This window comes from Myotis davidii, unplaced genomic scaffold (genome assembly GCF_000327345.1).
Source record: "Myotis davidii unplaced genomic scaffold, ASM32734v1 scaffold581, whole genome shotgun sequence".
NCBI classification, from domain to species: Eukaryota; Metazoa; Chordata; class Mammalia; order Chiroptera; family Vespertilionidae; genus Myotis; species Myotis davidii.
The window spans coordinates 113777-141698 of record NW_006291426.1 but is presented as its reverse complement, the minus strand read 5'-3'; the positions used below and the strand labels follow the sequence as shown (position 1 = coordinate 141698).

Here is a 27922-nt window from a genome sequence, read left to right as displayed (position 1 = left end):
TTGTACCTTTTCACCCCCTTCAGTCCATTCCCCCGTCTCATCCCTTAACCTGCCTCTGGTAACTACAAGTAATCTGATCTCTTTTGCTATAAATGAGGTCCCACGTATTTATCTTTCTCTGTCTGCTTTATTTCACTTGGCATGATGCCCTCAAGGTTCATTCACGTGGTTGCAAATGGCCAGATTTCATCCTTACTTTATGGTGAAATGGTATTCCAGTTCACATGTATATAAATATACGTGTCACGTCTTCTCAGCCCATGCACCTGTTGAAGGATACTTAGGTTGTTTCCAGGTCTTGGCTATTGTGACCAAGGCTTTATTTTTAAACAGGTGTCTGTTTGCCTCCTTCTTAACCATCGCCCTGCAAACCAAGCTGGTCTATCTGACCAGCATCCTGGAGGTACTGACCAGGGACCTGATGGAACAGTCCAGTAACATGCAGCCTAAACTCATGCTGAGGCGCACTGAGTCCGTGGTTGAAAAACTCCTCACAAATTGGATGTCTGTCTGCCTTTCTGGCTTCCTGCGGGTAAGTGTCACATCCCACCTCAGAAGGTCAGAGGTAAGACAATAGGCAGTTATTTTTAGCAGATGCCAATGTCTTTGCCAGGATAAGTCCTTAGCGCTCCACGGTGTTAGCATTCCCTCGCTTTTAGTCCTGGTGATCTGAGAAGGCGGCGGGTTCTGTACACTAAAAAGACTGTCTTACATCTCATCTCGAGCCTACCTTTTCACAAAGAGAAGAAAAGTATAGGTAAAGGATTTAGAATTCAGGAGAAAGGTTAGTCAGATAAAAGCTGCAGTTTGATGATTTTCTGAGCATCCCTTCATCTGACACTGGTGACTTTTTCTTTTTTTAACTGTCTTTTTAAAAATGTATTTTTATTGATTGCAGAGGGGAAGGGAGAGGGAGAGAGGGATAGAAACATCAATGATGAGAGAATCATTGATCAGCCGCCTCCTACACATCCTCCACTGGGGACTGAGCCCACAACCCAGGCATGTGCCCTGACTGGGAATCGCACCATGACCTCCTGGTTCATAGATTGACGCTCAGCCACTGGACCACACCAGCCGGGCTGTCAGGTGATTCTTGTTCTGCATCCTGGGTGGTGGACTTTCTCTCCTTGGGCCACAATGACTCAGGTACCATCTTAGTTGTTTGAGTACTTCTGGGGCACAACATTGAATTGCTTGCAGATCTTGAAGTCAGGGCAGGTCCAGTCATACATTCCAGTCCCTGAAGCAATAGCTTTCTACTTGCATCAATTACTAAGCCTGTTAACTATACGTCTAAAGCCAAAAACGTTTAACTTCCTGAGTTCCCCATCACTGGTCCTCACCAGGAGCACACAGAGGGGGAAATACAAATTGTTTTTGCTGTAACTGGGCCTATGCAAATGTACATTCACTTAGAATTTCCTCAGGTAGGACTCTTCTCTTTTAAAAATTTTATTGTGGTAAGAACATGAGACCTACCCTCTTATCAGATTTTTAAGTGTTTTTATCTATAGGCATGATGTTGGATAATAGATGTCTAGAACATATCTTGCATAACTGAAATTTTATACCCACTGACTTTTTTTTAAATAAACTTTTTATTGTTGATCATATTACAGGTATCTCCCCTCTTACCCCCATCCCATTGACTTTTGAGCCCACCTCACTTCATTCATTAACAACCAGGGCCCAGTCCACCCATTTAAGAAAATGTACTGAGTGGAGGGAATATTTCAGATGCTGAAAAGAACACGCTATTCTCGGGGCCTCTGAAGCATCTGGGAAACACCATTTACCTACCAATGTGCTGTAAGCTAATTACACTCGTTCTAACCAGTCATCCCATATTGAAGCCAGTCCCCAAGGAGCCATCTGCCCTTTGAGTTCACTTTGTTGGAGTTACTCTAAGATCCTGGCTGTGATCTAATTGAATCTTGAACTTTTTTCAAATACAAACTTCGTGCAGATTCCAGTGGATTAGAGAGTGGGCCCTGGAGCCCACTGCTGGGTCCGAAATCAGGACTCCACCACTTACCAGAGGCCCCGGGCTGTCTGAGCTGAGGTTTTATAACCTGTGGCCTGGAGGAAGAAGATCTAGGATGAGAAAATGTGTGCAGTTGCTTAGCACGTCAGTGCTGGCCATCATTATAACTATTAGCAGGAGGAAAGCGAGAGTGTTCTGCTCAACCAACCTCCCTCCGCCCTTGGAGGCCCCTGGTGCAGAGGGTTCTTACCCTTCTTTCATTTCAAACCACCCAGATTCCCGCAAAACTGCATAATTGTGCATTTGTAGCTCGTTTCAAAATCTAATTAAACTTTGAATAAGATACACTGCTATGCCACAGGTTTTAACAGTGCTACTTAAGTTTAGATCCAAAAGCAGCGCTTTAAATAGACTGTGCTTAGTTGAATGTTTAATGCAATCTTACAAATAGATGCACAACAATTTTTTTACCCACCCCTTCCTCTCCCAAGGCAATGCCCATTTATTAAGATTAATGAAATCTGCCTTCTTTTCTGTTTACTTGGTATAAATCATCACACGCTTTTGGGAGGTGTTGAGTGGCTATTTCTGGGGTGAATATTTTTTTGCTTCCCACCAATCTAGTTTCTGCCGCAACTGCCTCTAAACAGGACTCTTCTAAGCAGGACTCTTACTGAGTTCTCGGGACTTAGTCTTAAAAGGCAGTTGGCTGCCCCACCACAATGCCACTGAGCCAGAACTCTGAGCGGGGGCCCTATGATCCATGTTTTCTAAGCTCCTCCAGGTAATGCCACCTGCCCTACATTTGAGAACCCTGGGGTAGTGGAATGAGCACTTTACTAGGAGTCTTGGTTAGAAGCTGCAGGTTCGAGCGCTAAGTGCATCTCAGCCCCAGCTAGCTGTGTGTCTCTGGGTATCGCATGGTCACTGGTTTTAAATTCCTTTCCAGCTCTTTCTTCTGGGATCCTCCGATTCTAATTCTGGGCCCTCAAGGGTTGGTCGGTGTCTTGCTCTTGCTACTTGGGCATTAAACGGATGAGGCATTTGGAAAATCTGGGCTCCAGGCCCTAAGGACACCCTTGAGCAGAGGATTCTGGGTCAAGATTCCACAGTGCTGACTGAAGAGTATCTTGAACGCTTGGGGTGAGGGGGCGGGGTGCTCACTAGGAGGAAGTGGCATTGAGCCAGTGGGCGATACTTTGGTTTTCAGTGGAATAATTCCTTCTGCAAGGGAGGCCCCGACTCCCCCACCAGGTGCCCGAGATAGTGTAGGACTCTGACGGCCTTAGTCCTCCTGCCTCGCCCCACAAACATTTGGCGGCACCACTGGCTCTGTAACCGCAGGTAACTACCCCTGTGAACCTGCCAGGCTCTGGCAGCAAAGTAACAATAATATTAATTACTGCCATTTATTGAATGTGCCAGACATCATGCTGGGAGCTCTGCTCACCTTTTCTCATTTAAATCCCACGAGGTAGGTACCTTTATGACCATTTTGCACCCGGGGATTTGGGGCACACAGCATAGATGTGTTTCCCCAGGCCCCACAGCTGGCACGCGACAGCCCCAGGGATGGGAGATCTGAGCCACCGCTTACTGACTGTCTCCCCGGTGAGGCAGGGACCTTCCTACAGGCTCAGCCGAGGATTTAAGGATGGAAGGAGACCACAGATGCTGAAAGCCTCTGGCTCAGCCAGGGCCAGAGTCAGGTCTCACAGTAAAAGGACAGTGAAGGGGCCAAGCTTAGGTGCCCTCACAGGAGGGGATGGGAGTGGGGCTGTTGGGTGAGTAGGGCTCTGCCACAGGCCAGCTCCCGGGCCACTGTGTGCCCTGGTCTGACAAGATGCCTCTGCCCTCAGCAGGTATGACTAACCTAGACCTTGTGTTCAGAGGTGACAAAGAAACCGCAGGGCTCCATGGCTTCCTACGCCCACCTCTGAGTCCCCTAAGAAGGTGTTAACACAACAGATGCCAGACCTTAGCTCGAGAGCAGTGGTTCTCAACCTTCTGGTCCTTTAAATACAGTTCCTCATGTTGTGACCCAACCATAAAATTATTTTTGTTGCTACTTCATAACTGTAATGTTGCTACTGTTATGAATCGTAATGTAAATATCTGATATGCAGGATGGTCTTAGGCGACCCCCGTGAAAGGGTCGGTCGACTGCCAAAGGGGTCATGCTAGAGAGTCTGGCATGTGGGTGTAAAGTAGGGCCCAGGCACCAGAATATTTTACAAGAGCCCCCAGGAATTCTGCTGATGGGCATCCGGGTTATAACCACGTTTGTGAGCAGCCGTGTAAGACGAGATGCTAGTTATCCGAGTCTAGCTGCCCTGGAAGAATTCCTTTGAGTCCACACAGCCCAGGAGTGCCCACCTGGCCCCTGACTCCAGCCTTTGTGATCACCTCCAGCGCCTCCCCAGGGCATTACCCCATCTCCTCTGTGGGTACCTCCAGCCCCTCACCCGGGCACCACCCCGTCTCTGATGTGCTGGAGGAAAGGAGAAGCAGAGGTTCTAGGTCTGCGGTCAGGACATTACCCAAGAGGGCGGAGGGGAAGAGAAGAGAGCAGTGTGGTTGTGGACCACAAAATAAAGGAAGTTTCTCAAAGGAATTTAAATGCCGCGCACTAGTTCCAACCCTGTCTCCCCCTGGGGAATTTTTGAACATCCCACCTCTGTCCTACAGTAAGGAGGAGACTCAGGATGCTGCAGCAGGGGAGAGAGAAGGGATAACGGAGCCCACTGGCGGTCGGGGCAGAAGGGGCAAGAGGAAGCTCCGGGAGTGGGGAGGGCTCATGCCCTTGGAAGTTGCTACTTCATAACTGTAATGTTGCTACTGTTATGAATCGTAATGTAAATATCTGATATGCAGGATGGTCTTAGGCGACCCCTGTGAAAGTGTCGTTTGACCGCCAAAGGGATCGCGACCCACAGGTTGAGAACCGCTGGTCTAAAGGCTGGGATTGGGTGGAGGGACCCAGGAGACTTAAAAGAAGGCTCGGTTTACATGTTCAAGGGAAAGCAGGAGAGCGGTCCATGGATGCTCCTTTCAAAGCCAGATGCAGTGGCCAGAAAGCTTGACTTCACGAACTGGTCACGTGGCTGACCTTCCATCATCACAAAGGCAGCCTGACTTCCTGGGTCTGGCCCTGCTCTTCCTCCCCCACATATTCTGGTTAATGTCCGTTGCTCATAGAGTGTTTATTATTTAGCAGAGGCTGCAGCAGAGGCAGAACACACAAGCTTGCACTTGGACTGCCCAGACTCCATTTGACCACAAAGTAGGGACAAATGTGAGGCATTTCAGTAACAGCAGGGCTGGCAGCCCTGGTCCGGGAGAACGTGCAGGTGGCAGAGTGTGGAGAAAGGAGCCATCAGGATGTTTGCAAATCCCTAGCGCTGGCAGTTGGCTCTGGTCCAGGGGAAGGTGGTGACACACTTGTGGCCCCGCCCAGCAAAGGTGCCAGGCGGGACTGCGCCCTGGGCTGGGACAGCCCGGGACTGGCCTGCAGGCACTCAGACAAGGCTGCCTGCTGTCTAACTGAAGGCCACTTCCCTCATGAAAAGCTGTTAACGCCAAAAAGCATCCTTCTTGGCAAACATCTAAAATGGCCTTATGTTTATTCTAGTTACCAAGGCTAATTATTGTGAATTTTTAAAAAGCCATCTATTTTCAGTTTTTCTCTTAAAAACAGGCAATTAAATAGGAATGTATACAAAGGTTAAACCTCCGCAGCTACTGAGTGTTCTTAGGTGACAGCCAACTGACAAGCATAGGTCTGCACACAGGCGTCAGCAGACAAGAGTGCTCCACCACCACACGCACTTCACGTGGCTGTCCACTGCCTGCGTGCATGCATGTGCACGTGTGTGTGTGGGTGCGTGTGTGTGTGCGCGCGCGCACCCGCTCTCAGTCCTAAGGGGAGGAGTATGTATTTCCTGTGAGTTTCCTTTGGTTGTTAGAAAACACTGCCTCCTGTCTCCTGTTGTACTGCCATAAACTGAAACTTTAATTCTTTGGAAAGCACAGTGGATTCCACAGAGAGCTAACTGTCACTTTTGTGTCTTTTCCAAGGAGACTGTTGGAGAGCCGTTCTATTTGTTGGTGACAACTTTAAACCAGAAAATAAACAAGGGTCCCGTAGATGTGATCACGTGCAAAGCCCTGTACACCCTTAACGAAGACTGGTTGCTGTGGCAGGTCCCGGAATTCAGCACTGTGGTATGTCCGTGCTGACGCTCCCATCCGGACTCGGACTCGGGAATACGTCTGGCTGGGAATTGGAGGGGCGGGGGGTGGCGACTAGGGTGTCATTTAAAATGAACAGATATCATTCCTATTTCTGGGAGGTTTCACGTGTTTAGTCAATTAAAAACAGTAGTTGATAAAATATTAACATGTATTCACATAATAGATTTTAATTACTTTGGTTGGGGGAGAAAGTCTTGTAATGATGCCTGGGGTACTCATCAATTTCCAAAGATTTTAATACCAGGATTGCTTATAGCTTTCAGCATCGTCAAAGGAAATGCAAAGTACTCCCCATTCAGCACTTATAATTGCCATCAGAATTTCTCAAACAGCTCTGCTCTGCAAAACAATGTGTGAAGATATATTTCAGCCAAATTGAGGCCGTCTTCTTTTAGAGCGATAACACAAGACAAATTCCATTGCGTTCCCCATGCAACATGATGGCCTTACTTTATTTTCTTGGATTATTTACAAATGTTTGGTGTCATGCACTTAACGTTCTGTGATCTCATAGTTATTTTTGGAGGAAAGCTGTAAATCATTGCAGGAAGATGAGTGCCTGGCTGCTGGGGGGTTTTGCCCATCTGCGAACTTCCTTTTCACCCGTCCCCGCCCCACCCACCCCCTTCCCTTCCTAAAGGGAGAGGGGCTAGTTTCTTGCACATACAGAAATTTTAGAGAATCAAGCATGGCAAGTATCTCCAAAATTACTTAGGAATATTCTGTACTTTTCTGTTCATAGAGACTTGGGGAAGAGATTGCTGTGTTTTGGTTTGATCATTAGCCGTATGGAGACTCTGGGCTGCTTCACAATCTCGTTAGTGGAGAAGCAGGAAAAAGTTACTGTGAGGTTTTGGAATCGCTCAGTGAGGGGCTGCGTCTCCTGTGGCTTTGCTCTGCATGGTGAGCACAGCGGTGTCATCCTGGAAGAATTCATCCCCTAATTGGACAAGGCTCCACGTTGCTGTAGACTGAGTTATGGTTATGTTCTCTGGTGGGAGAATAGCCCACAGATCAGCTGTTTCGCGTTCTCGGTCACTGGAAGATATAGCTCACCCTCCACTGAAGATGGCACCATGTGCACTCAACCGCCACCCACAAGGCGGGAAGCTGAGCAGAAAGTTGAGGCTTCTGTTTTCTCTGCATGGGAGAGGCAGTGAGGTGCAGTGGTTCTCAAGCTTTAGTATGCATTAGAACCATCTAGAGCAGTGGTTCTCAACCCTGGCTGCACATTTCAGAGGTGTGTCAGGTTTCCAGGCCCCACCCCATAAGAAAGAAACAGAATTTCCGGAGGATGAGGCCCAGAAATCAGGATTTTAAAAAGATTCCCAGGTGATTCTAATGTGCAGCCAAGGTTGAGAACCACTGAGGTAGACCAATGCCTGGGTCTTTCCTTGGGACTGATTATATCAGAGTCTCTGGGGATGGAGGACCCCACTGGCATCTTGGAGATCAGAAGATGAGCTTTGATGCAGGCCTGTTGTCTCTGCTTCCACCGACCCTGAGTTTGTCTTCACACCCAGGGCCTTGGTCCTAAATCAGAAGATGTTTGTGCTTTGACTTTTAAAACATTTTAGAAGCCCCGCAGGTTCCCGGAGAGGCACACTTGCAAGTGAATATAGGTCAGGGAATCCAGCAGTAATTGACTGTCATGAAAACATGAACCCCAACAGGAAGGCGAGGAAAGAAGATGGGGTTGGGGGTGGGGGGCAGGCCTCAGATGCCTGAAGCAGCTTTTGAGATTTGAGTCCCTCTTAATGCTTTACATCTGAACACTTTTTCCTTTCATTTTGAAACATTATTTTTCACAGTCAATTAAAACCATGTGTTTCTGATTTGTTAACACTCAACTCATCATCAGAGTGTTTCCTGATGTTGAAGAAATTCGTGTCGACTCTTGGGTTCTTTTTCCCTTTACTGTCCCTGGGAAAAGACTAAGGGAAAATTATGATTTTAGATATCCACGTAAATCTTCCTTTTCAAATAGGGTTTTGCCATCAGATGTCTAGAGTTGAAGCTGGAAAGGGATGGGCCACTTCTTTCTAGGGGCCATGCCTTTGACCGTGAACATGAGTGCCTTTTATTGGCTCTGCCCAGCCTCTCTTTCATGGGGGACGATTGTACTAGATGCTCCTGAGAAATCACATGATCTGGTAGTCTATGCTTGTGTGACAAAATTTAGCAGAAGGTCAATATAAAAAATTTAAAGTTTTTCATTTCCTTTCAGGCACATTCCCCAGCTTTAACCATCATCTCTCTCTGCTCCCTCCTCCCCTCATTCTCACTTTAACCCCCCTCCCTGGTGGGCACACCTAGTGGTTTGAAGTCTTGATTTTCTCAGTTTGCCCGAGGTGGTTGAAGTAATTGAAAACCAAAGTGTGCTGAGCACACTGGGGTGAGTGTGTGTGTAAATTCCCCTCAGGGAGAACAGTCAGGGGGACCCGGAGCAGCCCCTGGCCACGTGCAGCGCCGGCTGGTGCCAGGGCACAGACACGCGGAAAGGAGGCCCCGAACTCTTACCTGGCTAAATGCTCAGAAACACAGCGCCTCATATAACAACCTAAACACGAGGTTTCACACCTCTAAGATTAGGATGTGTTCTCCCTGAGGTGTGGGGTGTTTTCTAGAACACAGAGACACCCTGCCAGTTTCTTCTACATGAAATCATTGTACTAACGGGCTCCGGGAAATAATTCTTTCTTCCCTGCATCCTGGGAGGAAAACGCCTCTGTGTTTCCTCAAATCTAAGAAAAGGCTCTGGTCACACTCACTCTGGTGCCATCAGAAGCCATCCTGCTCTACTAGGGCTGGTGGTCAGTGAGGTCGCCCGGCCCCCGCAGGCTGGCATCCACGGAGGTTAGCAGCCACGGGACTGGAGTCTTCCTCTGCTACCCAGGGATTCGGATTCAACAGCTGGAAGAGGAGCAAACCCTGCTGCTCTGTGGCTTTCCCTGCTTCGCGAAGTGTTAGGCACGTCAGCTGTTGTTGCTGGAGCAGCGTGGGCCCTGAGCGCTCTGTCACAGGGGTGGGGCCCTGAGTGCGCTGTCACAGGGATGCACGCCAAGCAGATCTCCTGGAACTTCGGAACAGCAAGTGAAGACTTTCGGAGTTGGGTTCCAGGAAAGTGTGCCACAGGGGAGAATGAGGAGGAGATGAGGAAAGCCAGTAACTCGTAGCAAGTGTGCTGAATTAGCAAGCGAAGGTTGACTTGTAATCAAAGTTAGTCAAGAAAGTGTCTTTTGAACTCTTATGCCCAGGCAGTGAGCCTGCCAGTGGCTGCCGCGGAGAGATGGCATCTTCCCAGCCTGGCAGCGGCACTCCACACATACCACTGCCTCCTTCACTGCTCTGCGAGCGGGTCTTTAAGATTATTAGAAGTTCTTGAGAAAGCACAGACACATGCCTCCAGAAATCTTAATGCCCCCCTACTGGGGATCGAGTCCACAACCCAGGCATGTGCCCTTGGCTGGAATTGAACCCAGGACCTTTCAGGTCTCAGGCCAACCCTCTATCCACTGAGCCAAACCAGTTAGGGCCTGACTATGATTTATTAAAGGTTGATAGCAGCCCACAGCAGCCTGTCTTTCCCCCCCTCGTAGTTTCCGTGTTGGGGATAATCAAGTTTAATAAAATACTTCACATATAGCGGGGCTCTAGCCGTCTCTAGCAGGAACTCCTCATCGCCTTCCTTCCTTTACCTCGGTGGCTGTCCCCACCCTCCCCAGCTCCCAATGTTCCATTTAGTTTGTCCTTCCAGAAGATTCATTATCCCTGTAATTAACCCACTGTCCCGATTAAGTCATTCCCTCTTACTTCCATTGCATCCCATTGTTCATTAAGTCCTGATGTTTGCACTCCAGCAACCTTGTTTTTAATACTCCTAGCATTTGTGGGGAAACAGTGAAGTTAATTAACAGTCCTTGAGCTTTCTTTCCCTTGTTCTCTCCACCGTAGTGCAAATCATTTCCATTATGACTTGCGATAATACTGAAACCATTACTAACTTCATAGTTACTGTTCTGAGCTTCCTGATCAAGGAAGTGAAACCATTTTCTGTAATCATTTTAGGTAAGTCATTCCCTAGTTGATGGCAAGCAGTGGAAAATGAGAAATTAACGTTAAATGAGTGCCTTAAGTGACTTCCCCCTTCATACTCTTCTCACGCCCATAATCATGGAACTAGAAAATACTTAGTTACCTAAATACAAAGTATTTAATTTTCTTCTTTATGGCTCAAATTTGACTCTACTATCTCATTGTTAAGGGTCCTTATTTATAGGTGTGCCCCTTAGAGAATGGTAACTTTTATAGAAAATCGTGGTGGAGATAATAGGCATTTTTTAGATTTGTCTTTTCCTGCATTGTCAACGTCAGCATTCCATTTGAAGTTACTATTACCTTGAGCAGCAGGGGTCAGCAAGCAACAGCCTATGTGCCAAACATGGCCCTGCTGCCTATGGTTATAAGTAAAGTTTTATTGGAACGCAGCCATGTCCATTCATTTACTATTGTCAATGGCTGTCCCTGTACAAATGCAGAGTTAAGTAGACGTAACAGAGACCATACAGGCCGCAAAATCTTAAATATTTACTATCTGGCCTTTTACAGGAAGTGTGCCAGCCCTGATCTAGAGCTCGATGTGATAAAGAAAAAGAACTAGAATCTGCCCTCCCACCAACCCAAGGGCCAGGCCTCTTTTCTCTCCTCTGGGGACACAGCATTGAACTGCCCTGCCACTCTCTACTAGTCTGAAACTCAAACTTTGCCAAAAACCAAACACTGAAAACGCATATTAAACCTGAAATGCTGAAATCAATCATTTGAGGCGAAATCAGACAGCTTCTCCTGTGATTCTAGCATGAACAAGTGTGAGCAAATGCTAGCAAGTACAGGAAATTTTGTGTGAAAACTGAAATTTGACGAAGTCTCACCACTAACTTAAATTTTTTTCTTCAAAATGGAAAAGGCCTTCCTCCCTCATTCGGTGAGGCTAAGCACCTTGATCCAGGAAGCTTGATGTTTTCCATCTTTGGTGGGACAGGAAAAGGAGTGGGGTGGGGAGGTCCACAGGCAAGAGCAGTAATGCAGGGCCGACTGGCCGGGTTGTCCCAGGGCTGCCGGCTCCAGCTTGAGAAAAACCTCAGGTCAGAATCTTCTCTGGGACTCACACTTTTAACTCAGAACTCACGCTGCTTTTGCTGCACTTCTGGAAGTAACTCTCTCTCTAACTCTCTCTCTCTCTCTCTCTCTCTCTCTCTCTCTCTCTCTCTCTCAGTCTGGTATAAAAACCAGACGTTCCTCGTGACCTTTAGTTGGCTCTGAAATGACACTAGAAATATATTTTATAAGTTTTGTTTAATGAAAGTAATTATTGGCCTAAGACCTTTTATGATAAAGTTGCTGGTTTGTAACAAATTGTTTTAAAATTACTTCCTAGGCATTATAAGGTATTTCAGGAAGGATGAAGCAACATCCCTGCCCTTCTTAGCTAGGAATATGGTTGAATGTGCTGTGCCAGCACAGCTAAGGGTTTGGTGAGCCTGAGGTGGAGCGGGGGAGGGTTGAAGGATTAAAGAAAAGAGAGACAAAGAGAATATAGCTGGGGCTCAGTGGATCTCCTGTGCCTGGCTGAGGCCACAGAGAAGAATCCAGACGGCAAGCTGAGGCTTTATTTTATAGTCAGAGAAAAACAAGGTAGTGGTCACCATAGTTACAATGTTCTTGTGAGTTTCACTTGTTTTGGCAGCACTTGCTGCATCTCCCACAGCCCATTAGCTACCTAGGAAGGATCTAGGGGGTGTCATAAGGTCAAGCTTAATTATGCTAAGAGGGCTCTGCCCTCTAAGCTGGGACTTGTTTGTGGCTCTGCCACAGGTCAGTCTGAGGCTTAACCCTATAGCTGCTCCCTACAGTTGAGGAGTAAATGAAGTAGCTGGATCACCCTTTCTCCCAAAAGTGTGGGGAAAGTGTACGAAAAATGCCTCTTCCCCTGCTTCTAATTCCTCCTCCAGCCACCTGCCGCCTTCTTTTACCACCTCAGTATCTGAAACCCCCATGTTGTATGAAGGCTGCTGGGTAAAGCTGCTGGTGAGCCAGGAAGGGGGTTGTATGACCAGGTGCTGTGTGGTTAGTACAGAAGAGGTGAGGTTTAGAATCTGACCTTCTTGGGTATGAGTGTGGGCTCAGCCACTTTACTCACTGGTGGTGTGACCTTGGGCAAGTTACTCAACTTCTCTGAACCTATTTCCTCATCTATAAACAGGTACCCAACCTTGTACATTTGCTATATCCTATCTAATAATAGACGAACATTTTAATTGACCATACCTCCACTATGCTTCCCATTGGATAATCAGCAGGATATGCAAATTAACTGCCAACAAAGATGGCGGCCGGCAGCCACGCAGCTGAAGCGAACATGAGGCTTGCTTGCTCCAGTGATGGAGGAAGCCAAGGTTCCCCGCTTGCCCCGGCCCAGCTCTGAGCTCCGGAAGCAACAATGTTTCAATTATAGAAGCTACAGCTATAGAAGGTAAATAAATCCCAGAATAAAAAAAAGAAGGAAAAAAAGAGGCTTGGAGCTTCATTTGCCCACCAGTCTGAAAACAGCCCTCAGCCTCTCACCCAGACTAGCCAGGCACCCCAGTGGGGACCCCTACCCTGAAGGGGGTGTGACCAACTGCAAACAGCCATCAGCCCCTCACCCAAGCTGGCCAGGCACCCAAGCAGGACCCCCACCTTGATTCGGGACACACTTCAGAGCAAACAAGCTGGCCCCCACCCGTGCACCAGGCCTCTATCCTATATTGTAAAAGGGTAATATGCAAACTGACCCTAACAGCAGAAAGACTGGGAATGACTGGTCACTATGACACATACTGACCACCAGGGGACAGACGCTCAATGCAGGAGCTGCCCTCTGGTGGTCAGTGCGCTCCCACAGGGGGGAGCTCTGCTCAGCCACAAGCCAGGCTGATGGCTACCAGTACAGTGGTGGTGGTGGGAGCCTTTCCTGCCTCATCAGCAACGCTAAGGATGTCTGACTGCAGCTTAGGTCTGCTCCCCCGCTGGCAAATGGACATCCTCCGCAGGCTGCCGGGCTGCCAGAGGGATGTCTGATTGCCATCTTAGGCCCAATCTCCTGGGGAGCAGGCCTAAGCCAGCAAGTCGTCACCCCCGAGGGGTCCCAGACTGCAAGAGGGCACAGGCCGGGCTGAGGGACCCCCTGGCCCCGAGTGCACAAATTTTTGTGCACCGGGCCTCTAGTCAGAAAATAATGTGTGTAAGATGCCTAGCCGTGCCGCCCAGCACAGTGTAGGTGCTTATCCTATATAATAAAAGTGTAATATGCAAATTGACCGAAAGGCGGAACGACCAGTGGACGGTGGCGGGGCCAGCGAGCAGGCAGCGCCAGGCAAGCCAAGGCATGTGCCAGCGGGCAGAGGGAGGAAACGGCAATGGGGGAGGGCAGCGACCAGCAGCAGTGGAAGGGTGATGGGGGCGGGGCCGGCACCATCCCCTGATCAGCCTATCTGGTAACCTCCCACAGAGGGAGGCCAGGCAGCAGCGGCAGGGTGATGGGGGTGGTTCCATCCCCTGGTTGGCCGGCCTGGTCGCCTCCCACAGAGCGGGCCTAAGCTATCAGTAGAACATCTCCTGAGGACTCCTGGACTGTGAGAGGGCTCAGGCCAGGCTGAGGGAGCCCCCCTCCAGTGCATGAATTTTTGTGCACTGGGCCTCTAGTTATCCTATATAATAAAGCAGGAATATGCAAATTGACCATCACTCCACCACAAAGATGGTGGTGCTCACAGCGGAGGCAGAGGTTTCTGTAACACAAGATGGCTGCACCCACAGTGGTGGCCAAGTTCCCATAATGAGCCTTAATGAACAATCAGCAGGGATCTGAGGTTCTGCGCCTCCCCCCCCCATGGGGCTTGACAGGGGACCTTAGGCCATGCCCCACTACCCAGCAGGGCCTGATGGGGGACCTCAGGCCATGCCCCCCACCTTGGCGCCAGGCCAGGGGACCTCAGGCCGCGCCCCCTGCCCCAGTGCCAGGCCGGGAACCTCAGGCCGTGCCCCTTGCCTGGTGGGGCTTGATGGGGGACCTAAAGGTGCACCCCCCACCCCGGTGCTGGGCTGGAGGACCTCAGGCTGCTCCCCCCGCACCAGTGCCAGGCCGGGGGACCTCAGGTTGTACCCCCCCACCCTAGCACCAGTCCAGAGAACCTCAGGCTGTGCCCCCCACCCGGCAGGACTTGATGGGGGACCTCAGGCCACACCCCCAGCCCTGGCACTGGTTCAGAGGACCTGAGGCCACGCCCCCCACCTAGCGGGGCTTGACAGGGGACCGGAGGTTGCGCCCCCCCTCCCAGCGGGGCTAGACAGGGACCTCAAGACACATCCCCCTACCCGGCAGGGCTTGACAGTGGATCTCAGGCCGCGTCCCCCACCCAGCAGGGCTTGATAAGGGTGGGGCCAGCCAGGTCTGGATCTAGCCCAATGCGGGGACCAGCCAGGTCTGGGTCTTGCGTGATTTTGAGGTGCATGTGGGTGGGAGGGGACTTGACTCTGGGTTCCGTGGTGTGCCCCAGACTCTGACAGAAGGAAGATTTTCATATACATTTTATTAATTTTCTTTCATCTCTGACACTTCTATTATAAAGAAAGGGCAAATAGCAATATTGAAATATTTCCTCTAATCCCCCTTTTTTTTTATATATATATTTTATTGATTTTTCACAGAGAGGAAGGGAGAGAGATAGAAAGTTAGAAACATCGATGAGAGAGAAACATCGATCAGCTGCCTCCTGCACACTCCCCACTGGGGATGCGCCCGCAACCCAGGTACATGCCCTTGACCAGAATCGAACCTGGGACCTTTCAGTCCGCAGGCTGACGCTCTATCCACTGAGCCACACCGGTTTCGGCCTCTAATCCCCTTTTAATGTGCATGAATTTCATGCACCAGGCCACTAGTTTATAATAGTTTTTCTTATGTGAGCTTTTTGTCTTGTTAACTCTTAAGGTCTGCTAAGCAGAAAGTATCCCCTTATCATTCTTTCTGGTTGGTTATTTATTGATGACCAGAGGTCCAGTGCATGAGACTCGTGCACTCAGGGGGGTCCGTCAGCCTGGCTTGCACTCTCTTGCAGTCCAGAGGAGTGGGCCTAAGCCAGCAGTTGCACATCCTTAGCACTGCTACGGAGGTGGGGGTGGCTCCCACCATCACCACTGTGCTCATCAGCATGAGCCTGTCTTCTGGCTGAGTGGTGTTCACTCCTGCATTAAGCATCTGCCCTCTGGTGTTCAGTGCACATCATAGTAACCGGTTGTTCCACTGTTCATTCAATTTGCACATTAGCCTTTTATTATATAGGACTAGAGACCCGGTGCACAAAAATCTGTGCACTTGGGGGGTCCCTCAGCCCAGCCTGTGCCCTCTTGCAGTCTGGAACCCCTTGGGGGATGTCCACCTGCTGTCTTAGGCCTGCTCCCTGGGGGATCGGCCTCAGCTGGCAGTCAGACATCCCTCTGGCAGCCTGGGAGCCCTCGGGGCATGCCCACTTGCCAGCAGGGAGCAGACCTAAGCTGCAGTCAGACATCCTTAGTGCTGCTGAGGAGGCGGGAGAGACTCCCACCACCACCGCCATGGTGGTCAGTGTGTGTCATAGTAACCAGTCATTTCCAGTCTTTCTGCTGTTAGGGTCAATTTGCATATTACCCTTTTACAATATAGGATAGAGGCCTGGTGCACGGATGGGGGTCAGCTGGTTTGCCCTGAAGGGTGTCCTGGATTAGGGTGGGGGTCCCGTTTTGGTGCCTGGCCATCTTGGGTGGGGGACTGAGGGCTGTTTTCAGGCTGGCCACACCCCCTTCAGGTTGGGGGTCCCTACTGGGGTGCCTGGCCAGCCTGGGTGAGGGGCTGAGGGCCATTTCCAGGCTGGCCACGCCCCTCCGGCAATCCAAGCTCTCAGCCTCTCTTTTCTTTTTTTCTTTTTTTTCTGGGATTTATTTATCTTCTATAACTGAAACTTTGTAACCTTGAGTGGAGCTGAAGGCCAGCCAGGGCAGGCAGGAAGCTTGGCTTCCTCCATCACTGGGGGTAACCCAAGCCTCCTGCTTGCTCCAGCTCCGTGGCTGCCGCCATCTTAGTTGGGTTAATTTGCATACTCGCTCCTGATTGGCTGGTGGGTGTAACTTATGGGCATGGCTTGAACGTAGCAGAGGGATGGGTAATTTGCGTTTCTCTTTTTCTGATCGGCTGGTGGGTGTGGTTGGTGGGCATGGCTTGAGCGTAGCAGAGGGATGGTTAATTTGCATGTTTCTCTTTTATTATATAGGTTGGCGGATGCAGCAAGTTGGTTAGCTGAATCCATTGTAATTAAAAGGTTATGTTACTATTCAAAATGTTACCTGTAACTCCTGTATCTGGGCGTTTACAACCCAGGACAGACAACATCCCGCTGGGCAGATGTGAACAGGAGACCACAATATAAACTTGAGCAACTACCACCTAAAGGGGCTGGTTTGTGACATAGTACAAAAGGGCCCTTACAGTCTGGTCTTTCTTTGGGTTCTGGGCCAAGCGTCTTCCAAATAGCCTTACCCTTGTAATAACCCTTCTTTGCAAGAGGCATGTTCCTGAATCCATTAGGATGTGGTTCTGCTTCAAGAAATGGAGACCCAAGATACCTGTGGCTTCAGTAGTGGAGAAGTTTATTTCTCTCCCACATGAAGCTTTGGGGCAAGCAGCCCAACACTGCTGGGCGCCTCTACTCTGGGACATCCTCTCGGTCCCAGGCTCCTTCTCTCTCATGTCCTCAGGTCACCCCATGGCCTAAGGTGTTCGCTCACCCCCCAGCCTCCTTCTACATTCCAGCCAGCAGGACGTAACCTAGACTATAGAAAGGGGGACAGGTGGTTACAGCTGTCTTTTAAGACAGTTTCCCAGAGACTTCTGCAGAGCATATCCACTTCATCTCATTGGCCAGACTTCACCACATCATTGGGAAAGCTCATCTTTATTCTGGGCAAACATGAGCTCCATGAAAATGCCTGTGGGTGCGTCCGGTTGAGCGGGTTCATGCCAAGCCAAGGTGCGGAGGCAGAGCCTCCCCTGCCAAGTGTTCATGTCCCCCCTGCCTGCTCTGAGGCACTTACCAAAGACCTCAGGCAGGCTGGGACTGTGCTTAGATGTTAATTGCCTTATGGACCTTCTGGCTTCCACGTTGAGAGCATGGGCACATCCTAGTTATGACATCACCAGCTGTGCAGTCTTGGACACATTTCTAAACTTCTCTGTGCCCCAGTATCTTCAACCATTAGGTTGATAATAGTGCTCACTTGATTGAGCTGTTGTGAGGATTAAATGAATTAGCAAAGCATTTAAGACAATTCCCAGTACATGGTAAGTGCTCAATAGTGCTGGCTATTATTATTAGAAACCTAAAACCTCATTAGAAGGAAGTTTTCTCTTCTTTACCTTTTGTTTCTATACTAGTAAATAGTACAAGGATTCTCTCTCAGATAGCAGGTGGTGGTTTTGGAAATACAAACAGGGTTCTTCAAGTCCTCCACCCTCTGTTCTACCCAAAGGAATTGAGATTCTTTAACTAGATTTCCTGACTTAGTAGCCTGCATGAAAGATTGAAGCTTGCTGCTCACCAGTTTAATTAGAATTAAAGCCAAGTATATCAATGGTTCAGAGGCTTCCTCATGTACTGCTGTACATGCAGCTTCTTTCCAGATACAATTCAAATGTCTCTTCCTCCATGCAGCCTTCCCTGATTTCTCTCCCTTTGAAATCTCTCCTTTAAGCTAGAGGTAATATTTCTCTGAACCTCTGAAACTTCATCTATACCTACTGTTTCCTATCTGATATTAGAATTTGTTGTGTGTATCCCATCATAGTTCTACCAGTTTTCAAATACTACTCAGGCAGGCTCAGTGCCAAGTTCTCCTTTGTATCTCATCTGCAACGCCCTGCATATAGTAGATGCAAAGTAGATGATTGTCAGTAAATGGGTTTATCTCCCACAGCATCAACAAGGCCAGCTCTGTCAGTTTGGGTGTCTTCAGCGGTAAGTAAGGGAAAATTTGACTAACGGTGCCTGAACTAGTAAGAGCATGGAATTTCATTCTAACGCACAAAGTCTGGAGGTCAGTAGGCCCAAGGCTGGTCTACCCACTCAGCAGTGTCAAGCTCTGAGTCACCATTTTCATGCTCCTTTTAGGCCTTGCTTCCTAGTCACAAAATAGCGACCACAGCTCTAAGCACTGTTCTCCCTTTTTATTCTGTCTCATTGGCCAGAACGGGTCACATGACTGATCTCCCGTGATGGAGAAGGCAGTTGCCACTGATCTAATCTAGTCTAGGCCCAGTGCTGTCGACACCTGGTCTTCCCGAGCAAAGGAGGAGCGATGGCTGCTGATTGGACTATCAACCATATCTCTTGCCCAGGCTTTGCTGACACTTGCATGCCAACGAAATAGGGAGAGCTAGAGAGGTTTCTCTTACCCGAAGGCTAGCTTTCTGGTAAGGAGACAGTTCTACATTTTAGAGCACTTTAGCCTTTTGTGGGTATTAAAAATTAATCGCCATCCCATAGATTTGGACCATGCTCAGTTTACAAAACACTTCCATATTTTGAAAGACAGGATCCCCACGTGTCTAAGATCACGGAGACAGAGTGCCTGCCTCACCGCGCTCTCAGTGGGTGACCTTGTGCACTTTACTTACCCTCTCTGTGCCTCTGTTTCTCATCTGTAAAATGGGAGTCGTGATAGACTGTGTATCATAGGGTTGTTTCGGAGTTAATTTACATATATGAATACACATCATTTACAATGGCGCTTGGCACACCGGAAGCACTCCTTAATTTGCTATTCTTAGTTGTTATTCGTTACTTATTCATTGATTTCAGAGGAAGGGAGAGAGAGAGAGAGATAGAAACATCAGTGATGAGAATCATTGATCGGCTGCCTCCTGCACATCTCTCACTGGAGATTGAGCCTGCAAACCGGGCATGTGCCCTGACCAGGAATCGAACCATGACCTCCTGGTTCATAGGCCAATGCTCACCCATTGAACCGTGCCAACCTGGCTACTTGTTCTTACTTAGGAATCGCATCACTCTTTGAAGATTAGAACAAGGAGAATTGTAAGCTCAGAGTTATTAGGTGGCTGGCCCAGGCGCCTCAGCTGGAAGGAGCAGGCAGGGGCAGGGGGCAGGGGCTGCCTCTGTCAGGGCCTGAGCCCCCTGACTTTGCCCGATTCTTTGTGACCACTGACCGAGGGTGATCGAGCTGCACCTGGTGGCTGCATGTTGCTTCACAGGTGATGCTTTACTTCTCCACTAAAATGTGAATTAGACAATTCCCCAAGAACAAGGACACCCAGCCCCTAGCAGGGAGGAGAGTAGAGTAAGGGAAGACTTGTTCTGTATCTGGAAGGGGAGTGGAGACTTGGCCCTCAGGGCCGGGTTGAGTGAAGAGGCTCACTCTGAGCCTGACTACACCCTACACGTTAGGAAACTGCTGTTGAATAGTAAGTGCTAACAGCATGAGAAATGAACACAAATCCATTTGTGTCTGAATGTACTCTCAGAATTCCCTGTGGACTCTGTACATTGTCATTTTCCGTATTTCCCCCATCCAGCTGTGGAGGCAGCGCAGGTTCACATTATTTTACATCCAGTTAAGATTTCTTTTCCTTTTGGTTATGTTTTTAAGAACATTTATTGCCTATAAAGCGGTGTTTTTGTTAAAGACAATAGTGCCCTTTAGTAGTCACACAGTGTTATTTCACAAATACCCATAAAACTGTTCAAGGGCTGGGCTTGCTGGAGCTCTGATGACAGGTGCTCTCTATTCTCCTTTATCTTCGGAAGCCTGTGAAATAGCTTCACCACCGCCACCCCCAGGGCGGAGCCCATGGGAGGGGAACACGGGGAGACACGGGGAGACACGGGCAAGTCTGCGCAGACCTTAGCGGGCAGGACTCGCATTTACCCTGCTGCCCCCTTTGAATCCCCTTTTGTGCTGGGATCTAAGGTAGGACCTTACTCACAGCCTCAGCCAAAGCGGGGTCCCTGGGGGCTACAGGTGGAAGGAGGGCGAGGGAGGAGGCTGGTGGGAGGGGTGGCCCATCACTCAGTGGTTCATGGCATCAACTTCTGGCTCTGCCACTTATGAGCTGCGTCCCTGGCACAAGTCACTTGGCCCCTCTGTGCCTCAGTTTCCTCGCTCTAAAATGAGGTTGAGGATTATACAACATCTTCCCCAGGATCTTATGATTTTAAAAAGAATGTCTTGAAATGCACTTGGCAGGTTGACTGGCTCCAGAGGCCTCAGTAATGTTGCCAAACAAGGGAGGGAGGGAGCGGACTCTGGCCTGAAGCTTCGCCATGTCAGTTCCTTCCAGACAGCCCGCCCCATAGCCAGCTGCCCTTCCGCCAGGACCTCCCTGCCTGCTCTCCAGTCCAGTACTTTGGGCTTTGTGAGCAGAGAGGTGTTCCACATACCCTCCCAGGGTGTGAGTGGCCCAAACATAGATGTGCTCTGAGAGCAGGCAAGGGAGCAACTCCGGGCCAGGAGGAACTCACACAGGCCGACTGAGCTCACCGCCAAACCTCAGCTCAGAGCCGCTGACTCAGAGTCCTGACTCCTGTGGTTAGCACTGGGCCCAAGCGGACTGTTGCATAATTGGAAACAGGATTGTGGGGGCAAGATTTATAGGCAATGACGAGAAGACACGCTCCTGAGAACCGCCCCAGAGTTCAGAAGCCCCTTGTCCATGTCCTTGGTCCGCAAGTTGTATCATCCCAAGCACCCCTGAGCCAGGCATTGCTCGAGGTGCTGCCTGGTTAATTCAGCCCATTGTCACAGGAACCCGGGAGGCGCTGCCCATTGTTACCCCCTCATTGCAGGTGACGAAACAGCTGCAGAGAGGTTACCAGCTGGTTAGGGTGGGACTGAACCCAGGAGGCTGACCCTAGAGCAGGTGTTCTTCCAGTTTTGCTTGCCGGCAGCATCCTCCTTCCTCCGACAGACACTGAGCTTGTGGTCAGAGTCCTGTGTGCGCAGCCACAATCTGTTTCCAATGCCTATAGTAATAATTGCAGGAAGTTACATGAAATGACTGATCCCCGTTATTATTATCCTCCAGCAGCCCGGCCCTGTGTCAGGCCCTTGACATGCATTATCTCATTTAATCTTCATAACAACACTAGAAGGCAGGTACCGTTAGTATACACACATGGAAGTTGTTAACCCTAAGGACCCCATTCTCCACATCATTTGTGTTTTCATTTTTTTAAACATTTTCAGTAGTTAATCATTTCATATTCCCTCATCACAGCCAGGCTCAAAAATGTTAAATTAGTGTGCATTTCACACCCTATCCAGGTCTTTTGCCCCTTGATCTCCAAGATGCCTTAGACTCAAAGCTGTATGCTATGCCAACTATATAATACTCTTAGCACATCCGTGACTCAGCTTCCCCAATGATCTGCAGTAAAAAAAAACTTTGTTGTTTTTGATGTGTGCATTTGTTCTTAGACAGAGTAAACCTGAAATTGCTCTTAAATTAGTTTTGAAACATTCCTGGCTTGATGTTTTCACGCATTCACAAAGGTCTTCCTTCCCCCATTCGTCTGAGTCTTTTTAAAAAAAATATATTTCTATTGATCTCAGAGAGGAAGGGAGAGGGAGAGATAGAAACATCAGTGATGAGAGAGAATCATTGATTAACTGCCTTCTGCATGCCCCACACTGGGGATTGAGCTGCAACCCAGGCATGTGCCCTGACTGGGAATTGAACCATGACCTCCTGGTTCATAGGTCGACGCTCAACCATTGAGCCGGGCAGTTCATCTGATTCTTGCTGCACTGGGAGAATGCTAACTGACAACACATTAAGTAATGGCCCTGAAATGTAAAATAATTAATGCCCAGATAATAGCACAGGGTGGGCATCTCAGTGTTTTAATGAGGGCTCGGGAAACAGTCTGGAGGGGACGATGAGTGTTACCATAATTAATGCTGCATATTAAAAAGTGACCTCTTCCCCCTGGTCAGTACAGGGACCGCATAACCTTTCCCGTCACCTGCAACCTCACTCCTGGGACTCTGTGGTTCTGTTAATAAAAAGATAATCACCAGTCTGCCCTCATCTACTGTGGAAGCAAGTTTTTAAATTTATTTTTGAGGATGAAATTAGAAAACACCATTTTTAGAACATTTATGAGTATATATAGTTTACTCTCAGATATATTTATTCAATACATGCTCTAAATGAGAGTTTTAACTTGCTGTTTTCCTTTTCATTATCCCTGAAAAGAATGGATTATGGGAAAAAGATTAAAAGATAATACAGTGCAATGGTTGCTAATGTGCCATCCGTGGTATTGGTCGGGCTCGCCGAGTTCGTGTCTTGTAGGAGTGCCTTTCAGATTGCAATTACCTAATCGACTTGAAACCCTGTTTATGTTCTCACAGGCATTAAACGTCGTCTTTGAAAAGATCCCGGAAAACGACAGTGCAGATGTCTGTCGGAATATTTCAGTCAATGTTCTTGATTGTGATACTATAGGCCAAGCCAAAGAAAAGATTTTCCAAGCATTCCTCAGCAAAAACGGCTCTCCTTATGGACTTCAGCTGAATGAGATTTGTCTTGGTAAGGCAACGTGGGAGCTGTTTTGTCCCAGACCCCTGATGAGCACCCCTGTTCCCCCCTCACTCCCTGCCCCCAGCATGGAAGCCTCCATCTGTGACGCTTATTTGGCCTGTTGCTCCTGGAGGGCACTTCTAGGGGCCCCGAGACTGCGATGCTCTCCGACAGCGTCCTGATTCTTCCTGGAATCGTAACCCCTCAGAGATGCTGGTGTTTTAAATATTAGGTTTGTAAATGAGATGCGTGAGATTGCTACCCTAAGACCAAATGGGTTCCCCCTGCATCAGGAAGTACCACAAAGTGTGAAACCTGTGCCCTCCCTTGGTCTGTGCCGCGTTTCCTGTTGGCATTTGATTTGTTTGTTTGGTACCAAGTGTCATTAGCAGGGGGCTCAGACTCGGGGTGCTAGCTCCAGCGTGTGGAAAGGTCATCTTCCTCTCTGCTAATCTCGTCCTGCGCTAAGTGCCTCCTCCGCCCTCCCCCAGCACCAGCAGCATCTGCTGTGCATTCATTGCCGGGCTCTATTGGTACACTGCAAAGGAGAGCATATGTGTGAGGGGGCTAGCAGGGCTCACTTCACTCAAATGTTCATCAACATTGTAAAGTTGAGCTGCACACAGCCCTTGCGGGAGACTGTCATGGGATTTTATAGCAGATAATGGGACGGGAAAGAAGAGTAAAATCACAGCAGTGACAGACAGCCTAACAAGGTTCATCTCCCCTCCACGTGCAGTTGAAGCCGCGACTAAGCAAGCAATTAAAACCACCCCACCCCACCCTCCCGGTCAGACCTGCTAACAAACAGGCCATTGAGAGAGGCCCGGGGACAGGGTGGGCAAATGTGAATGAAACTGGTAAACATGTAGCCACTGCGAGACCCGCCCGTAAAGGAAGCAGGGTCTCTAGACTCTAGAGGCACCTCCCCTCTGCTTCTCTCCCATTGGCTGTCATGGGATGGACTGCTGGGCACTTGAAGACCTATTTAGCTCATTGGTTAGGTGCAGGGTCAAAGGGCAGCTCAGCCAGGAAACGGGACCAGGACCATCAGCTTCCTTGCCCTGAGCCTGCCTCTCACACATGAGTGGCCCTGACTGCAGAGAGATGACATGGAGCCAGGTGGTGGTGGTCCTTCCACCACTGCCGGCTCTGTGTCCGCCCTGTGCTCCTGGCTCCTGATGGGAAGGCAGGGAGCGGGACAAGCCAGCTGGAAGTTTCCCGAGTCGGCTGGTGGGAATGGGACTCGGTGCCAGCAGGCAGGCTCTGCGAGGCTGCTGATCTGCCACTGTTCCAGGGCTGGCCTCAGGACACTGAGCAGAGTCTGGGAGACCAGCCATTAGAGTGTATTGGAAGCAGCGAGGCTCAGACCCCAGGCAGGCGCTCACACCCTCAGATGCTCAAGGGCAGGAAGTATAGACACGGTGGGCCTGCCTGCCTGCCTGCCTAGGACAACAGGAAGTGGTGGGGCTTGTCCTAATGGGGAAAGAAAGCCCATCTAGGGGGGCAGTGCCACTTAGCTGCCGCCAATGGTGGGCCTGTATGGTCCGTGTTGCCAGAGGGTCCTGTTTTTTAAGAGAGAAAGCAGATTCCAAATTTTTATGTGCAACATCCCGGTCATTAAATGTTGGTGCTGAATTGACATTAAAATAATAAGGAAAACATGGTGCAGTTTCACAAAAAGAGAAAACACACATCCGTGGGCCACATTCTGACCCCCGGGCACAAGTTGGCAGCTCTGTGATGGCGTTTGAGCCCTGACTTCTGGGACATTAGCCCAGCAGCACCCCCACCCAGGGGCCCACAGAAGGCGGTGCCTGTTGTGAGCGCAGACGCGTGGGTGGGCGTGCAGCATGGCTTTGGGAGTTTCCTGAGGGGCTAGTCCCTCTCAGGTGTCACTCTCTTCATTTGGCTTCGCTTCCAGGCGGAGCCCCGGAGGAACAGCCTCCGGGGAAAGTGGTCTTAAAAGTCAAGCCTCAACACAAAACTGAAACAACGAAACTCAGGCTACCGGTCTGGCTGATACATCTGTAAACGTTCAAAGAAATACTTCCCACTTTATTCAGTTCGTAAATAATATTTGCAAAAGTGACAGGGCAGCACTTAAAATTTCCCAGTCATCTTAAAAGCGCACAAAACTCTCTTTTTGGCTTTTCTCCAGAGCTTCAGGTGGGCACACGGCAGAAAGAACTCCTGGACATCGACGGCTCCTCCGTGATCCTGGAAGACGGAATCACCAAGCTAAACACCATTGGCCACTACGAGGTAAGGACAAGGCTCGGCCCCCACGTGCCCGCCCTCATCGCCAAGCCCGACTGGATGAGGTCATCTCTGGTACCTTGTAAATTCTTCTTAAAAATCACGAGACTCCCAGCCACTTTCTGGAATAGTTTGGGACAGTTTTCCTCAGTTGCTCATTTGGCGGAGCCCATGGATTACTGCTCTCCTGGACTACGGCTTCCTCCGGGTTCCCCTCTCCTAAACTTTGACTTTCAGTGAGCCGATCGCTCTCCACCCTGTAGTTTAGGTGAGAGACGTCACCTTTATGAGATTCTCTGGCCTCTCAACATGTTCCTCAGCAAAGCCCTAGAGCCGTGGTCAGCAAACTGTGGCTCGCGAGCCACATGCAGCTCTTTGGCCCCTTGAGTGTGGCTCTTCCACAAAATACCACGTGTAGGCGCGCACGTACAGTGCGATTGAAACTTTGTGGCCCATGCGCAGAAGTCGGTTTTTGGCCTGGGCAAGTCTATTTTGAAGAAGCACTGTTGATATTTGGCTCTGTTGACTAATGAGTTTGCCGACCACTGCCCTAGAGTAGTCATTTAGCTTGACAAAGCCTCCCGCTCTCCAGGGTCCGTACAAACCGCGGGAGTTTTGGTGTAGGGTCCTGTGTTCTGAAGAAGCTCTACATGTCCTGTTTGTGACAGTCAGCGATACCTCCTTTGGGCCCTGACCCACATGCTGAGTGAGTGTCCATGTGGGTGAGGGGCACAGAACAAGAGAGAGGAGGCAGGGAAGGTTCCTGAACACACTGGGATATTGGGAGTCATTCAGCAACATTATCCAAATCTTTGTTGAATACCTACTATGTGCTAAGAGCCTGGGGTGCTTACATGAGGAACAGAGCCCAGGTCCCTGACCTCACAGGTCCTGCAGCCCTGGGGAGGGGTGGAGAAGGGGAGAGGACACAAGTAATGAGGCAACACCTTATGTTGGAGTAGTGCTGAGGCTTGGAGCTGGGAAGGAAGCTATGACTAAGCTGAGACCTGAACTTAACCAGCCCGGGGTGGGATGCCAGCACATCTAGCAGGGATGGGAGAACATGCGTGTTTTTCCACAAAACTACTTTAGACTGGCTGAAACTTGAGAGGGGTCAGGGAGGTAATAATAGCCAGCCTTTACGGAGCCCCTCCTCTGTGCCACAGGCTCACCTAGCATTTCTCCTTATGTCACTCATTCTATCTTAGAGCAGTTCCATTAGTTGGTATTGTTATTAACCCACTTTACAGAAGGGTACAGTGAGGCTCAAAGACTTAGCAGTGGTTACAGTGGCAGAGTCAAGACTTTGACCCCGGCAGTTGGGCTCTCCGGTGTGAGGCGTAACCAGTTCACACAGCGGCCTCTCCAGGAGGTACGAACAGGTAGGCAGAGGCGAGAAGGAAGGTGCACATCACGCAGGCCCAGCCAGCTTCTTCAGGGGCTGAATCTTACCCCAAGAGTAGTGGGGAGCCCCTGGAGAAGCTTAAGCAGGGAGAGTTGCGTTTCAGAAAATGACTGGCTGTGCGTGGAGCATGGATGTAAGGGATGCAAACCTGGATTTCAGGTGAGGGATGACGCTGACCGGAAATGACAGTGGCACTAGGGATGGACAGTGGGTGGATTCAGAGACGGCAGGAGGTGGACATAGCTGTGCGGGTGGGAGAGAGACACAAGGGATGGACGGTCAGGATGGCCCTCGGGGATGGCAGGGCAAGGCATGGATGTGGGGGCCCTTTCAGAGACGAAGAAGCCAGAGGAGCAGCTCCCAGGCCGCTTGGAGGGCCGGGGTGCCTCCTTCCTTCGTGGCGGACGGTCCTTGGGAGACGTGTCGGCCAGGAGGCCCTCCGCCCCGCCCGCTCCCTCCGCAGGAGGAGCCGAGAGTGTTCGCTCCCCAGGCTCGGCTTCTGGACGTCCGTGGGCCGTGCTGAGTGGGTCTCACGCCCAGTTTGGAGCAGCTGCTGTGGGCGGCAGCGGCGGGTGCTGCCCCTGAGCCTTTGCCGGGGCACCCAGAGAGAGAGCTGCGGATTAGCCGCTGGCTCCTGTGCTGCCCTCCGGCAGCTCGGACCTTCCAACCTCAGAATCCACTTGTCCAGAGCTGGTCGTGGCCTTGGAGATTATAGAAACCCCAGGGAACTTTCTGGAAGTACGTGTCCCGTTGGTGGGCCACGCTGGAGCAGCCCTGCCCCAGAGGGAGTCCAGGGGAGAAGGATGCTGTCGCGGGTGGAAGAGCTTGGGGAGGAGCTCATTCGGGCTTCTGTGACGTTCAGGGTGCAGACCCCCAGCCACCTCCTCCTCCGCCCCTGTCTGGGCGGCCAGCCTGTCTCAGTGAGTTTGGGAGGAGCACAGCCCTCTCTCGCTGCTTTTGACTAATGTGCGGTGCGAGGAGAGGGGCACCCTGGCCAGGCTTCTTGGTGTCCCCTGGCAAGCTGGAGGCAGGGGGTGGGCCCCAGGGGAAGGGGAGTGGCCACTCCCCACCACTGAGGGAAGACAGGACTCTGGGCCAGGAAAAGGAGGATCCACCACAGCTGCCTGCAAGGCACGGGGAAGGCTGTCGGGAGAGAGAGAGAACACCAGTCTTTGCTGGAGACATCGGCCGCGCTAGACACCTATCTGCTTAGGGATGATAATGAAATTAATCTGGCCTGTAGTCACTTCCCGTCCAAGTGATTTATTGGCCTCATACCCCAGCGTCACCACATGGCGGTAATAAATGACACGATGAGGACACAGGCTTCAAAAATTTTCCTTGT

General features: G+C 50.0%; 1 protein-coding gene across 1 annotated transcript in view; it reads left to right on the top strand.

Annotated features, from left to right (window-relative positions):
- PLXNC1 (plexin C1) overlaps positions 1 to 27922 on the top strand; it is a gene marked incomplete at its 5' end in the record, with an annotated part of 169094 nt that overhangs the window by 117339 nt on the left and 23833 nt on the right. Inside the window, 4 exon segments of the mRNA XM_015564527.1 lie at positions 334 to 532; positions 6065 to 6211; positions 22745 to 22922; positions 25075 to 25178. Coding sequence (XP_015420013.1) covers positions 334 to 532; positions 6065 to 6211; positions 22745 to 22922; positions 25075 to 25178 — 628 coding nt within the window.